At 42.4% G+C, this 16,942-nt stretch overlaps 1 protein-coding gene across 1 annotated transcript in view; it reads left to right on the top strand.

Annotated features, from left to right (window-relative positions):
- Positions 1-16,942, top strand: part of LOC137430982 (integrin alpha-6) — a 446,593-nt gene that overhangs the window by 276,264 nt on the left and 153,387 nt on the right. The window contains exon 7 of the mRNA XM_078781278.1: positions 8,178-8,371. Coding sequence (XP_078637404.1) covers positions 8,178-8,371 — 194 coding nt within the window. The remainder of the gene's footprint in view (positions 1-8,177; positions 8,372-16,942) is intronic.

The raw sequence follows: 16,942 nt of genomic DNA, 5'->3' as shown, positions 1-16,942 counted from the left end.
CATGACTTTGCACACCCTCCAAAGTTACACAACGCCTTATACTTACCAAAGTTATTATAGACCAAACCACTCCACCACCACTCTCCTCACAAACCTCACACAAAACACATTTGAAAGCTTCCACAATAGAAAACCACCAAACCACACTATTCTCACCACAGTAGACATCAGCAAAGCGTTGGACACACTCCCAAAGCTATTACTCACAAACAAAATACTCAACACAAACACGCACAACACCACCAAACGCTGGCTCACCAACTACCTATTTTGCAGACAATCTTTCGTAACTTTTCATGGCAGCTCATCGCATACACGATACTTTCCGAATGGAGTCCCTCAAGGCTCATTTGCCCCCCCCCCCCCCCCCACTCTTTAATCCGTCCACGCACGACATTCCACAAGCACCCAGGAACATACAATTAGTCTCATATGCGGACGATATAACCATCAACTCTACTCATCGCAACATCAGCACCACCACAGCACAACTTCAACCCTTCCTCAGCACCCTACAAACCTGGCTCACCATCAACACACTAAAAGTAGCCCCTTCAAAATCAACGATCACTCTTTGAAAAAATTACACCAAGGAACATAGCGCACAACACGTTGGACACGTGAGCTGATGCTATTCGGTCCATTTGCAGAGTCAGAGTCGATGGTTGAAAGAACCTTCACCACCTTTACAGGTGCAAAGACCCCAGAGTCCAGGAGCAGATGGGTATGACAGGGAAGGGTGAGTACCGAGAGTGAGTGGTTGGGGACACAAGATTTTGAAGCAAACACAGAATTGAGGCATTCCTCCTTCTCACGAGTGGGGTCGGCCGTGGGAGCATACTCGTAGACAGACTTAACAAGGCATCACCAGGTTTTATAGGAGATTCCCCAAATTTGTAAACTCGGCAAAATCATTACCCTTCTTAAACCTAACAAATACCCCACCAAAGCAGCCTCCTGCAGACCTATCACATGACTTTGCACACCCTCCAAAGTTACACAACGCCTTATACTTACCAAAGTTATTATAGACCAAACCACTCCACCACCACTCTCCTCACAAACCTCACACAAAACACATTTGAAAGCTTCCACAATAGAAAACCACCAAACCACACTATTCTCACCACAGTAGACATCAGCAAAGCGTTGGACACACTCCCAAAGCTATTACTCACAAACAAAATACTCAACACAAACACGCACAACACCACCAAACGCTGGCTCACCAACTACCTATTTTGCAGACAATCTTTCGTAACTTTTCATGGCAGCTCATCGCATACACGATACTTTCCGAATGGAGTCCCTCAAGGCTCATTTGCCCCCCCCCCCCCCACTCTTTAATCCGTCCACGCACGACATTCCACAAGCACCCAGGAACATACAATTAGTCTCATATGCGGACGATACAACCATCAACTCTACTCATCGCAACATCAGCACCACCACAGCACAACTTCAACCCTTCCTCAGCACCCTACAAACCTGGCTCACCATCAACACACTAAAAGTAGCCCCTTCAAAATCAACGATCACTCTTTGAAAAAATTACACCAAGGAACATAGCGCTGCACCACACATCACACTGAACAACATCCCTAACCTACAAACACACACCAACCAAAAATATTCTGCATCACTTTTAACACATCCATGTCATTCTCTGATCACATCACAAACATTAATCATAGGGGCAATACCCCTGGCGCTCACAACAACAACAACATGCATTTTAAGGCCATTTTCCCTGCTAGAGCGGGGGTGAGCCTTGCGGTCCCCATGACAATCTTCTCCATTTTGCCCTATTTTCTGCATCTCCCCTTGTTAACCCCCTTGCCCGCATTTCTTCTTCCACCATCTTTAGCCAAGTCTTTCTCGGTCTTCCCCGTCCTCTACTTCCTTCTACATTCATTTCCATCACTCTTCTCAACCAGTCACTTTCATCCTTCCTCAACACATGACCAAACCATCTCAACCTGTTCCTCTTCACAGCATCCATCACAGGCTCTATTCCCATCATCTTTCGCAATTCATCATTTGTCTTCCTCTCTCTCAACGATACTCTGCACATCCGTGGAACCATTCGTATTTCCACCCTTTCCAACCTTCGTTGCTGCTCTACGTTCATTACCCATGTCTCGCTCCCATAAATCATAAATCTCGCCATAATCTCGCTCCCTGGCACTCACCTGGTGGAATAAACAGTATACTACACTGACTGAAGGTATTTTAAACCAATTTCAATGGTCGTTGGAACACAGGGATTATACTAACGTAACCGTAAGACTTTAACCAAACAAAAAAAAAATACCTATTTTGTGGGGCAACCCCCCCCCCCTCCCCACCCCCCTCTTCTCGTAGACCCCCTTAGACCCCGGTTTTTTTAATGCCGGCAACAAACGTTGGTGCATCACGGCGGATGAACGGAACTTTGTGGTCAAGTTTCATCGGAGTTGTATGTGTAGTTTCTTAGAAGAAAGCAAATACCTATTTTTGGGGGCAACCCCCCAGTACACTCCTCACTGCCCGATTTTTTTAAATGCAATGAACAAACTTTGGTACATCACGGGTGGTGAAGGCTGTAGTCAAGTTTCATCGGAGTTGTGTGTGTAGTTTTAGAGGAAAAAGTAAATACCTATTTTGGGGGGTCAAACCTGGACCTACTTTGACCCCCATGGACCCCCTTAGACTTCGATTTTTTTTAATGCCGCGAACAAACTTTAATCACAACATAACAAATATCTAGATGAATGAACAGTATGAAATAATTAAATTGATATATGTGGGAACATTACAGGCCCAGACCAGGAATCCAATCCAGGACCTCTGGAAAATCGTACCTGTGCTCTGCCATCTGAGCTATCTGAGCTATTGGGCGACCCTGACCAAGCATGCAATTTTCCCATACATAGAATTGCAACTCTCTTGTCCAGATAGCTCTCTACCGAGTGCCGCTCTAGTTTCACAATGTGGTCAATGCAGCTATAAGCGGTTGTTGTTGTAATGTGCAGTTCAAGGTCACACGTGCTTCAGCAAATTGATAAAAACACAAACACATTTACTTTCCGACTTTGGTGCAGTGGCCTGCAAAAGTGTTCACCCCTCCCAAAATTGCCACATTTAGATGAATTATGAATTATGCAGAAACAATTTTTCCAAATGAACTTTTTTCATAACTGAAGAAATCAATCGAAACACTGTTATGGTTGAAGGAGGTTACATGGCAGGAATACCTGTAAAACACATGTACAAATCAAAATTCCCTGGTTGTAAAAGTATTCACCCCCTTGGGTCAGTACTTGGTGGAAGCATCTTTTGCAGGAATGACTGATGAGTCTTTTTTTTAAACAAGGTCTTGGCTTGTGGAAGAGCGAGGACATAGAACAGATCAGGACACAACAGAGCAAAGGGACTAGCAGGAGAAAGGGGATACACCAACAGCAAGGCAGAGGGAAAGCGTAGCCAGAGATGGACAACCAGGGAATGCGGGTAATGATCTGGGGTAGAGGAGAACGCTGGGGATGAACAAGATGGATACATAGAGAAATTTTGGGAGGGGTCGGGTGGCTTAACGGGCATAGAAAAGATCATGGTTTTGGATGGGGAGTGACTTGAGATGGTGATTAACAGTTGTCTTGAAGACCTGGAGGGAAGAATGAGATTTAAGAAAGTGTGAAGGTGGTTCCCCAGGCAGGAGAAAAGAGGAACGAATGAGTGGAGGTGAGCAGTGGTTCTGGATTTAGGCAGTTTTACTAGGAGGGAGTTGCTGGTGGAGCGAATTTATCCTGTAGAGACCTGGGCGGACAGGGCATGGAAATATCAGAGGGTGCAAGAACTGAAATGAGGCGAAAGAAGTCAGAGACCACAGACCTGTTGGCGATGGTGAAGTGATAGGCCCATAGGCTCGGCTTCATTGCGAGAGATTTCAATGATGTTGATAGCCTTGGTTTCCACGGTGTCAAGCTATGCAAGGTCTGAGGCAGGGGAGCCAGGCCAGAGGGGAAAGCAGTACTCCATCAAGATGTGGTTGAAGGCCTTATAGGTGGATAGGAGCTCAGGTGTGCCAAGGAAGCACTTTGCACAACGAAGGGTGCTCAGTCGGCCATCTTTTGTGTCGGTCTCTACCAGTTTGCACAGTGATATAGTGAAAAACCTTGCCCGTTCTTTACGTGAAATTTGCTCTAGCTCTGCCAAGTTTGATGAGGATCATCGATGGACTGCAATATTCAAGTCTCGCTATAAATGTTCAATTTGGTTTAAGTCAGGACAAAAAACCCCAATGCACTCGAACATTAATTTATTAGTCCATCCCATCTCGATTATCGAAGAGATGAATGTATAAAATGGGTCATGATGTCCGGATGCCTGTTCGTCTGGTTGTCCGTCGCTTCATTCATTAACTTTTTGCTATTTTTGCTCCTCCTCCATTATCACCCTGTTGATTGTTCTGAAACTTTACAAGTGAATGCAAGACAGTATTCCACACAATCGCCCAGGCTTAAATTTTTCAGTTTCAGACCAGGGGGGTGGGGGGAGGGGGGATAAACCCCAAACTTTTGATCCCCACTCTTCCCTTATTTACCAACCTATTGCTGTGTAACCCGCTAAAGACCTTCTACTGAATGGTCTGCACAATCCCTGAGGCTTCCATGTTTCGATTTCGGATCCATGGGGTATCCAGGGGGGAGGGCGGGAGGGGAAGGGAAAAGGTTAGGGGATTACCCCCTGAAACTTCATATCCTTACTTGGCCCTTATTTATCAACTAGTTGCTCTTAAACCCGATAGAGCCCTTCTAATCAATGATCTGCGGGATCACTCGGTCTTAGATTGTTGAATTTTATATCAGGGGGGCTCTCAAGGGATCAGCAGAGCTCCCAGGGGACCCCCAAATCAGCAGAGTTCTGAAGTACAACCTCACGAGATGACCACCAGCCACTTGAGGCTATTTATTTTCTTGTAATTCTGCCACACCAGTGTGGCTTTTGCTTTGTGCTTCAGATCTTTGCCCTGCTGTAATGGGAATCTCCCACCAGTTTCAAATTCATGCCTGACTCAAGCTGGTTTTCATCAAGGATTCTCCTGTACTTTGCACCGTCCATCGGCCCTTCTATCCTGACACCTTGACAGTCCCTGCTGATGAAAATTAACCCCATAACATCATGCTGCCACCATCATGCTTGACAGTAGGGATGGTGTTGACTAGGTGATGTGCAGTGTTAGGCTTGTGCCATGCATAACGCTTTTAATTTAAACCAAAAAGTTACAATCAATGTCTCATCTGATCACAAAACTTTACTCCACATGCCCACAGTATCATAAAGATGCTTTTTTGTAAACTCTGTATGAGCTTTTAGATGCATGTTTTTCAGTAATGGATTCTTTCTTGCCACCTGTCCATGGATGCCACCTTTGTGAAGGGAGCGGGATAATGTTGATTGTTGAACACTGTCCCCCATCTCGGACTTGTATCGAGCCTTGTAGATCTTTTAACGTCATTGTTAGATTTACAGTGACATCCTGAACCAGTTTCCTGCTTGCTCAGCTGCTGAGTTTGGATGGGTAACCTGATCTGGGTAGAGTCTGGGGTTTATGATACGTATGTCTTCCTCTTCGTAATGATGGATTCACCGTACTCAAAGGGATAATGAGTGACTTTGAAATCTTCTCATAATAATTCTCTCCTGAACGGGGCTTCTCCACCACTTTATGTCTGACTTATTTGAAAGTCGTGCAAAGGTCCTTGGTCTTCAATCTTCATGTTTGCCTTGTTGGTTGACCAAGTGAGTTGACCGTGAAACTCCTCAGATAAGTGGGGGAGCTTATTTTTATTTCCGGAGAGCTTATGGGATGGCACGTCGTCAGTCCGTCCGTCTGTCAGTCCGTAAACACTTGCAACTTCTTCTACGGAACCACTGATGGGATTGTGACCAAACTTGCCACAAATGATACTTTGTATGTTGCAACTCAAGTTTGTTCATGGCATTTAAAAAATCTGGGTGTAAGGCAGTCTATGGGGGTTGCCCCCCAGAATAGGTATTTGCTTTTTTCACAGAAACTACACATACAAGTCCGATGAAACTTGATCACAACCTTCAACACCCATGTTGTACCAAAGTTTGTTCACGGCATTAAAAAAAAATCAGGCCATAAGAGGGTATAAAGCAATACCCCGTTTTACGCCATTTCGACCTACGTCAAATCCGACTTTACGCCACTCTTCTAGAGTAAATTTCAGTTCAGCAAACGTCATTATGTGCGACTTTACGTCACTCCGACATCATAATAGGAGGACGTGAAAAAAATATATTTAAAATAAATAAAATAGTACATAAAAATTAACAATAAAAGAAGCCAAAAAAACAATTTAAAATACAATAAAAAGCACATTAAAATATAAAAAAAATGTACGTACGCGTAGCTGCTGGTTCTCATTCAAAACTAAGGCGACGCCATATGCATTTTGTCCTGTGCTGTGGTCGCATGCTTGCTTTGCCTTTCGCTGTTATTTTTGTGATTATTCCTTTACTGTGTAAAACAACCAACGCAACGTGGCAACGGCGAAACATGACGACGAGGTTTGATGACGAAACATGAAACCATGACCGTGTCATGCCTCGAGCCGGGGTTCCTCGTCGGGCACCTCTCCGGCATCCGGCGTCGACGAACCGCGATCGACGTGTTCATGTGCACATGTGCATGGATTTGCAAATGCCTGCCTGTACGTCGTCGTTTCTGCATATACCGCATTGTCCAAAAAAAAAGAAGCAAGCAACTTCGGCCGCTCGAGGAAAGACGGGGCACGCCTACGACTAGCAGGCGAGCGTCGATCCCTGGGGCGGCCGGGTTCACGGAACCCTGAGCTCGTTCGGTTGTCACAGACGACACGACACGACCACCGGTGAAACTGCTCGGACACGTTGGGTAAAGCACGCCGTGGTGAAGCGGGCCACGGAGCCACTCGGCACACAAGCCAGCTCACGGTCGACACATCCGTGCCGGTCACCCTGTTCGAGGAGAAGACCCGACCGATATAAAACAACGGAGGGACTCCTGACGGGGAGCGGCAAAGATTCAGGGCGAAGCCGCAGCCTCCTCCAGTTATTTACTCTAGTTTTACGGTGTTTGTCTTCATTTTAAGGCATTACGCCCGGTTTACGTCAAAAACCGAGTTACGTCACGGCTTATGGAACCATTTAATGACGTAGGCCGGGGTATTGCTGTACAGAATTAGGGGAGGGGAGGAGTAGGTAGGGGGTTGACCTCCAAAGTAGGTATTTGCTCTTTTCTCTGAAACTACACTTATGATTTCAATGAAACTTGACCACATCCTTCATCACATGTGATGCATCAACATATGTTCACAGCATAAAGGAAATCATGGTTTAAGGGGATGTGTGGGGGTTTAACCTCCTAAAATGGATATTAGCTCTCTTCTCCGAAACTATGCACGTAATTTTTATTATGTTATTATGAAACTTGATCACAACTTTCATCACCCATGAGTTGCCAATGTTAGTTCAAGGCATTAGAAAAATCGGGGTCTGAGGAGGTATATGGGGTGAGGGGAGCAGGAGGGGGTGAGGGGCGGGTTGCCCCCCAAAATAGGTATTTTTTGTTTGTTTGTGTAAAGTCTTATGATTATGTTCGTATGATTGTAATGCTGCCATCTTCTAGCAACCACTGAAATTGGTATAAAATACCTTTAGTCAGTGTAGTATACTGTTTATTCGACCAGGTGAGCGCCACAGGTATTGCCCCTATTTTTTTTAAAGTTAAACCACTGATTGCATATAAGTGAAACATATTACAATTGTGTTGTGACCTTTCAAACAAATATTTGCTCCTGAGGTGATTTAGGGTTCATGAGGCAAAGGATTTGTATACCGATGCAACAGAGAATCATCTGATTTTCTCTGTTAATCCAAGTTATTAATATTTTATCTGCATTTTTTTTTGCTTTATCACTTTGGAGGAGTTTGTGAAGACTCTATATATTAACTTTAATTTGAAAGCATCATGGAATAAGCTCAGGTAGCATCAAAATATGAAAACTTTGGAGGGGGTGAATACTTTTGCAGGGCACTGTATGCCTGTTGACCCCACGTATGTTGGGATTATTATTATGACAGTGTTGAAGACTTGTCTAAGAGATGCTTTGTTTTGAACTCTACAGATGGCAAGACCTGGTAGTGGGAGCTCCACAGTATTTTGAGCGTAAAGACGAGATCGGAGGTGCCGTGTACGTTTACATGAACCTGCAGGGAAGTTATGATGAAAGGAGCTACATTCGTCTGGACGGGGCCAAGGACTCCATGTTCGGTTTAGCTGTGGCCAATATCAAAGACATCAATCTTGACAAATTTGAAGGTGAATCCAAAACACATTGTGACAGTGGCATAGAAGCACACACACTTCATGCAAATAAATATAAATATTTGCCCAACACAAAGGGAAGGAGCACCATGTGCAAATGGAAGGAGTTGTACGTGTGAACACAAAGGAAACAGCAAGAGTGTAGCACTTTATATTTGCACTTATTGCGAACACAAATAGTGACAAATGCAAACACAAAGAGCAGTAAATGCAGAGTGGTAAGTGCAAACAGAAAGGATCAGTGCACAACCAGCATGCAACTCTTCACACTTCATTTTATAGCCTCTAACAAAGGCAACAAGAAAGAACAATCAGATTGCAGACCCTCACCAGGACATGTTTTTAGTGGCTTTTAAGGCTTTTGTGTCAAAACCAATATGGCGGCCGAACCACATGACCGATGACATCATCATTTTTTTTTCTCCACCAATTTATCCACAAATGACGCTCAAGAAATTTCATCTTGATCAGATGAAGTTTTGTACTTGAGGAATTATGACGTCATAATGGAGGAACCTATGACATCATCATTAATATTTTTTTTTCCCATGGAGAGTTCTTTACAATGAGCCATGTCTCAATTTTTTCTATTCAACACTTTCGGAGATATAGAGGTGCAATTTTTTTGGGTTTTACCAAGATGGCGCGCATACCACGTGACCTATGACGTTATAATTATCATTACAATATTCTACAGTGAGTAGGTGCACCTATGGTAAAAAAAAAAATTCCTACCAATCGGACCAACTATTGCAGAGAAAATCAAATTTAGTCTGTGCGGACAAACAGACAAACAGATAGATAGATGAAAAATCACTCAGAGCGACATTTGGCAAAACAGAACAAAGAAGAATAGCACTCAGTAGAGCATCATTTTTACCTCAAAAATAATTAGTGGTTGAATTCAGAGACCTGATATGCAAATCGTCGTCAAAGTTTAAGTTAAAGTTAATCAGATGAAAATTGACAATTTAATAAATTTGGGCAATGTTGACCTTGTGACCTATGTTGACCTCAAAAATAGTTGTTGGTTGAATTCAGTTAGCTGATATGTAAATCCCATTCAATTTTCAAGTCAATCGGATGAAAATTGAGGATTTTAGAAATTTGAAATGGTTTTTGACCTTTGGCCTATGTTGACCTTTTGGTCTATGCTGATCTCAAAAATAGTTGGTAGTTGAATTCAGTTAGCTGATATGAAATTCCCATTCAAATTTCAAGTCAATTGGATGAAAATTGAGGATTTAAGATATTTGAAAAAAAGTGGTTGACCTTTCGTGTATGTTGACCTTTTGGCCTATGTCGATCTCATAAATAGTTGTTGGTTGAATTCAGTTTGCTAATATGAAAATTATCTCCAAATTCCAAGTCAATCGGTTGAAAATTGAGGATTTTAGTGATTTGAAAAGGTTGTTGACCTTTTGGCCTATTTTAACTTTTTGACCTATGTTGACCTTTTGGCCTATGTTGATCTCAAAAATAGGTGGAGGTTGAATTCAGTTAGCTGATATGTAAAACCCATTCAAATTTCATGTCAATCGGATGAAAATTGAGGATTTTGGAAATTTGAAAACAGTGGTTGACCTTTGGCCTATGTTGAATTTTGGCCAATGTTGATCTGAAAAATAGTTGGTAGTTGAATTCAGTTAGCTGATATGTAAATCTTAATCAGATTTCAAGTCAATCGGATGGAAATTGAGGATTTTAGAAATTTGATAAAAGTGATTGACCTTTAGCCTATGTTGGCCTTTTGACCTCAAAATACCCTCAAAAAAAAAAATTGGACCACGAACTCTACCGTTTGGTGAAGTTTTGTGAAGATCGGCTTAAATTTGTGACCTGTAGGTAAGTATAAGTGAGCGGACAGACAAACAAACACACAGACACACAAACCAGAGTAATCAACATACTTGTGAAAAAAAAAAAAATCAAATTATTTTTATGGGAAACCAAAAGTAACAATCAAACGGACTCAAATGCAATACCCTCTTTTCAGACGAGGGTAATGACAAAACTCTCCCTCTTCCTACCAACCAATCTCATCTTCCGTTGTCATACCCTTTGTGACCCATCAACGAATCTGGCATTTCACTCAGGCTGACTGACACGTTCTTCAAGCAACCATCAATCATCTGGACTGGTCTCCCATCTCCACTGCCTCTGACATCAACTCTTCCTGGGAATTCTTCCAAAGTAAACTGCTCTCTCTCATGCACAGATTTATCCCATCTCGTCTTCAGTTGTCTTACCCTTCCTCCCGTCCGTGGCACACTGAATCTTGTGGTGAGGCAGTTGTCCTGAAACAACTTGCGTTTGCCTCTTGGAAGGCAAATCCAACTGAAGGTAATCCGTTCCTTTCACTGAGCTCGGAATAAGGGTGTGTCTACCCTCAGGAGAGCCAGCAAACACTTTCTCTCTCCTCTCAAGACTGAACTCTCAAACCTGTCTCCCTCTTCCAAATCCTGGTGGCATCTGGTCAAATCTGTTTCTGGTGTTTGTCCCCCCCCCCCCCCACCTCCCCCCCTCCCCTCCCTTACCTCAAATGGCTACACAGTCGACACATCACCTGACAAAGCCGAATGCCTCACCTCTGTGTTTGCCTCAAAATATTGTGTCCCAAACCCATCTCTCTCTGTACCCACCGTACCCAGTCATACGCAGCTGCTACTGGACTCTGTCTCCTTCTCTCCCGAGAAGGTGGAGAAGTTTCTGTCAAACCTCAACTCTGATTCTGCAACTGGACCAGATGGCATCAGCCCACGGGTCCTAAAATCCTGCTCTGCCGTTCTCTTCACCCTCTCTTTTGCTCAAGGTCATCTGCCATATGCTTGGAAATCAGCCAACATCACCGCTTTACACAAAAGATGCTAAAACAGATAATTGCAACTAGAGACCAATCAGCCTGCTCCCAATAATCAGCAAAGTCATGGAATCCATCATCGCTTTGGATATCAAATGCTTCCTCTTCTCCAATGGCTTGATCTTGGATCATGAATTTGGATTCAGACCAGGTCACTCTACTCTGGATATGCTGCTTCTTCTGTCTCAACATTAGATGGAGGTACTCAATGCCAAACAGGAAATCAGAGCTGTCTTCCTCGACATATCTCGTGAATTTGATATGGTCTGGCACCCCGCTCTGCTCACCAAACTCTCCTCCTATGGTATCCATGGAAGTCTCCACGCATGGTTTGCGGACTTCCTCTTTGGTCACAGTCAACATGTGGCCCTGAATGGATTTCTCTCATCTCCCCTCCCTGTTCAGGCTGGTGTTCCTCACGGTAGTGTTCTGGGCCCTGTGCTGTTTCTGGTCTTCATAAATGATCTCTCCGACTCTCTGGAAAATCCTCTCTATCTCTTTGCTAATGACTCCACTCTCTACAATTCCATACCTCATCCCTCAGATCGGCAGTCTGCAACCTCCTCTCTCTCTGCAGTCCTGGACAAAATCAGAGACTGGTCAAACAAGTGGAACGAGTCGGGTCAATATACGAAAAAAACTCACCTAACCCCCAAAAAATTGATACAAAAGGTTTTTCAATGGATTCTGGTACCATTGGGCATGCTAATTAACATACTAAAAATCTAGTCACACCTGACTTCCGGAAAGGGGTCATTTTCAAGATGGCGTCCAAGATGGCCGCCGGGAGCTTAAAATGGCCATATCTCAATTATTATTCAACCTAGAAAGGTGGTTTTGGTGTCTAACCCTAGGTTTTAGGGCCCAAGGAATCCAATTGAATCAACAAAATTACCATCAGTTAATTATTTATTGACAAGTCCAAGATGGCATCCCAAGGTGACATCCTGATCCACTAAAATGGCTCTGTCGAATAGTAGTCACCCTAGAGAGATTTTTTCAGTGTGTATACCTCGGTTTAAGGCACCCAGGAAATCATCAAAATTACTGAAATAAGCACAAAGTAATCAGGTAATCCAGTAAGCCAGGTTTACCAGCCCATTAGGCATTTGTTGTCTTATACAGTTAGTCGCTATTCATCGTCATCCTCCGACTCCTCTGGAAGAAACTTGTTATGTGGATTGTCACAATCTTCTTTAGCATGCCCAATGGTACCAGAATCCATTGAAAAACCTTTTGTATCAATTTTTTGTGGGGTTCAACCATAAATTGACCCCTCTATACTTTTCGGTATCCACGAGACTCCAGAAATTTGTGACAGATTGCCTTAAGTTTCAACTGAATGTCATTTTGAAGGCTGATAATATGGATTTTGTTTATGCATACATGTACCAAATAATATACGTATTCCTTTTGAGATGAAAATAAATTGTTTGTCAGATTTTTCGCCCCCCCCCTCCCCAATATAAAACAGTCTGTCCCTTGCCATAACCTCTCAAGCTTTGTGCAAACCTTTGTCTGTAATGATCACTGAATACTGTAGACTGGAGTCACAGGTGGCAGTGGTGCAGACACATTACACTCTTATCTCCAATCTGAAACACACATTTGGTTCATTATCTGGTGAGTCGGAGGATGACGATGAATAGCGACTAACTGTATAAGACAACAAATGCCTAATGGGCTGGTAAACCTGGCTTACTGGATTACCTGATTACTTTGTGCTTATTTAAGTAATTTTGATGATTTCCTGGGTGCCTTAAACTTAGGTATACACACTGAAAAAATCTCCCTAGGTTGACTACTATTCGACAGAGCCATTTTAGTGGATCAGGATGTCACCTTGGGATGCCATCTTGGACTTGTCAAGAAATAATGAACTGATGGTAATTTTATTGATTCAATTGGATTCCTTGGGCCCTAAAACCTAGGGTTAGACACCAAAACCACCTTTCTAGGTTGAATAATAATTGAGATATGGCCATTCTAAGCTCCCGGTGGCCATCTTGGACGCCATCTTGAAAATGACCCCTTTCCGGAAGTCAGATGTTACTAGATTTTTAGTATGTTATTTAGCATGCCCAATGGTACCAGAATCCATTGAAAAACCTTTTGTATCAATTTTTTGGGGGTTCAACCATATATTGACCCCTCTAAACATGTCTTTCAATCTTGACAAATATTACACTCTCACTATGTCTCTCCGAATACATCGTCTGGAAAATCCTCCCATCGACTTTCTCAACAATCCTCTCCAAGAAGTTCTGTCACTCAAGCATTTGGGTCTCATTATCTGCCAAGATCTTTCCTGGGAAAACCACATTTCCAAGCTGGCATCCAAAACCAGTCGCCGACTGGGCATCCTCCGTCGTGCGAAGTCCTTCCTTGGCACTTCTTTGCTCCTCACCACATGCAAAGCTTTCATCTGCAGCTCAATGGAATACTGCTCTCCCCCCTGGGCTGGTGCTCCTGCCTCACAACTAGCTCCGCTTCACATTGTAGAAACGAAAGCGTTCAGAATCATTAGAATCTCCCGCGATGAAGCTGATTCTGAGAGCCTTTCACTCTCTCACCGCAGGCAGGTAGATGGTCTTTCTGTCTTCTACCGACTCCTCTCCAGCCTTGCTCCCCCTGCTCTGTCTGTGCTCTGGTCCCCAAATATTCCTGCAGGATGCACAAGATCTGCCAGCAACCCTAGTCTGGTGAAACTTCCACAATCAAGACTATTTGCTCACCTTCACTCTTTCATTCCTCTTTTTCGGCCTATGCTACAAACTCACTCACTTTCTTCAATCTCTCTCCTCCCTCCAGGTCTTCTAAACAGCTGTTGACCACCATTTCTTATCTCCCCCCATCCAAAACATTGATCTTTTCTACTCCCGTTAATTCACCCCAAATCCACGTCCTTCAATTTCCCCGATTTATTTTCTGATAGTCCTAGTTGTGTCCATCTTGTTTATCCTATATACCCCGCCCCAGTAGTAGATATAAAAGGAGAGTTCTAGACCACCCCCAGCTCAGACCACATTCCCCATATCCCCCTTGTCCCCAAACCGAAACTAGCTCAACCCAAAACAGGAAGTGATTCACCACAAACAGGAAGTGACCAATTAATTATTTATTTTCACATTTTCATGATTTTCTCGAATTTTCTAAAATTTCCCAAATTTCCCAAAATTTCCGATTTTCACACAAAAATTAAATAAATAAAAATATTGAATTTTTTTATTTAACAGGATGAGAATTATAAATACAAATGAATAACTTAAATGAAAAAATAGATATTATTAACATTAATAATGAAATAATTCATAAATTTAACATGGAATTTGATGTACTTCATGAAAAATTAAATAGGATAAAAGATTTAATTGCAACTTATAATGAAACATCAGTTGATATTAAAACAAATATTGCAAATATTGAACAAACATTACAGAATATTAATCAGGATAAAATGTTCTACATTTATACATGAATATAAATCAATTTTAGCTGAACCATTATCACCGATGAATACACATAATCCAATCTTTAAAAAGAAAGTATCTATTATAAATGAGTTTTTAGATATTGTTAAAGAAATAATAAGGTCAAAATTGTGGAATATATACATTTTACAGACTTGGCATTTAATATGGAATATTTTTTGTTTCTTGACTTGGGTTTACTTTCTTAACTCAGTATATCAATCTGGTGAGTTTCTTTTACACTTTGGTGATTTATTTGTTAAAAGAACCATGTCACTGATTGTCTGTCGCAGCAAGAAGTCAACAACAGGATTATATCACAGGTGGCGTGGTAAAATGTACGGACAGGTGCATTTGACGATTGGCTTCACAGTCGGGTATACAAGGGTTGTTGCGTTCTGTATTAGTGGAAAACAACTGCTGCACGTCTCCAAAAGTTATTGCTGCTTCCTCTGGAGATGGTCCGTCAACTCAACAATGCTGTTTGTCATGGAGTGGTGGCTTTACGAAATTACGGCATGAAACAGCGTGCTATTGTTCGGCAGTATGGCATCACTCAAGGTCAGGTGTCAAAGATCCTGAAACGAAATGCTCAGAGGGGTGTCCCTACTCTAATACCGAGGCCAGGACGTCCCCGCAGAACCACAAGGAGGGATGATCGCCAGCTGCACCGGTTAGTCCGCAATGGCCGTACCAAGTCAGCTAATCGGCTTAGGACTGAGTGGCAGCAACTGACAAATGTGCCTGTATCCAGAAGGCTAGTCAACCAATGACTGGTTCAAGCAGGCTATCGTGCCAGGCGTCCCCTGAGAAAGCCACGCCTGACCAGACAACACCGCCAGCGCCGATTGCAGTGGGCCAGAGAGCACCGTCAATGGCAGCCAGGACACTGGAATCACGTGATCTTCAGTGACGAGTCTAGATTTCTGGTCTATCGTCAAGATGGCCGCGTCCGAGTGCGCAGACAAGTGCATGAAGCCTACAACAAACATTGTATAGTGCCAAGAGTCCAAGCTGGAGGTGGTGGGGTGACCGTTTGGGCTGCTTTTCATGCAGGGGGCAAAACTGACCTGGTTGTTCTGAATGGAAACCTGAACCATTTCAAGCACAGGGTCATTCTGGAAGAAACATTGCTTCCATTTGCTCGTGCAGCCTTTCGAGGAAACTTTGTCTTCCAAGATGACAATGCACGGCGTCATCGTGCTCGCATGATCCAACACTTTCTTGCTGACCGTGGTGTAGAGCATATGGAGTGGCCTGCCATGTCCCCGGATATGAATCCGATAGAGAACTTGTGGGCAGAATTAACGCGTCAAATCGACTACTTGGACCAGCAGCCGACCTCTGTGCGTGAGTTGCAGCAGGCTATTGTCACTGCATGGCAAGCGATTCCTGTCCAAACCTTGGCAAATCTCGTGAACAGCATGCCTTAACATGTACGTGCTCTCCTGAATGCTCGTGGGGGTTACATGAAATACTGAACTGTAATTTTACTGTCCGTAATCCCAGTCGTAAGTTAAGTTTTGTTTTTGTTAAAAAAAATTTTGGCTAATGTGCAAAATAAAGAGATACTTCTGGAAAACATACAGAATTTTAACACAGTACTGTCCATGAATTGAGTTCGATATTAGTTTACATCACTTTCAAGGATCAATTTATTTGTTTCGAAATGTCAAATGTGGTTTTTGTTTCTTTTAAAGGTCACATTAACAAAATCTAGAATAATTTCAACATAATTCCAATGAACTTTTGGTTCTAAGACATCTTGAAAAGTAAGTTCACCCCCACAAAAAAAATATTCCATATTAAATGCCAAGTCTGTATATGAAATTAAATCTATCGCTAATATTACTTGTACATTTTGTAAAAATCAAAACTTATCTGATTTTGAAATAACTAACACAAATATTAAAACATGTTTGCGGTGTAATAACCAACAATTAAGTTTTAACATTAATATGACTTTTACTGATTATAAGAGTAAATATAATAGGGAAAAATATTTACAATAAAGTTTCTCATTTTCAAAAATGTATTACTCAATATCAAGGTAAACAATATTGTAAAATACCAGAAAAGGTTCATAACGATCTGAATGAAAAGTTTAAAGCATATAGACTTTTGATTGACCATGAAGACGAGGTTATAAAATATTCCAATATCACGAAAACTCATGTCACCGTGTTTCTAAAATAATTAAAATATACTAAACATTATGGTAATATTAATCTAATA

The sequence above is a fragment of the Myxine glutinosa genome, chromosome 7, assembly GCF_964187855.1.
Source record: "Myxine glutinosa chromosome 7, kmMyxGlut1.1, whole genome shotgun sequence".
Lineage (NCBI taxonomy): Eukaryota > Metazoa > Chordata > Myxini > Myxiniformes > Myxinidae > Myxine > Myxine glutinosa.
Note: the sequence above shows the minus strand (reverse complement) of the source record. Positions and strands in the feature narration are given on the sequence as shown.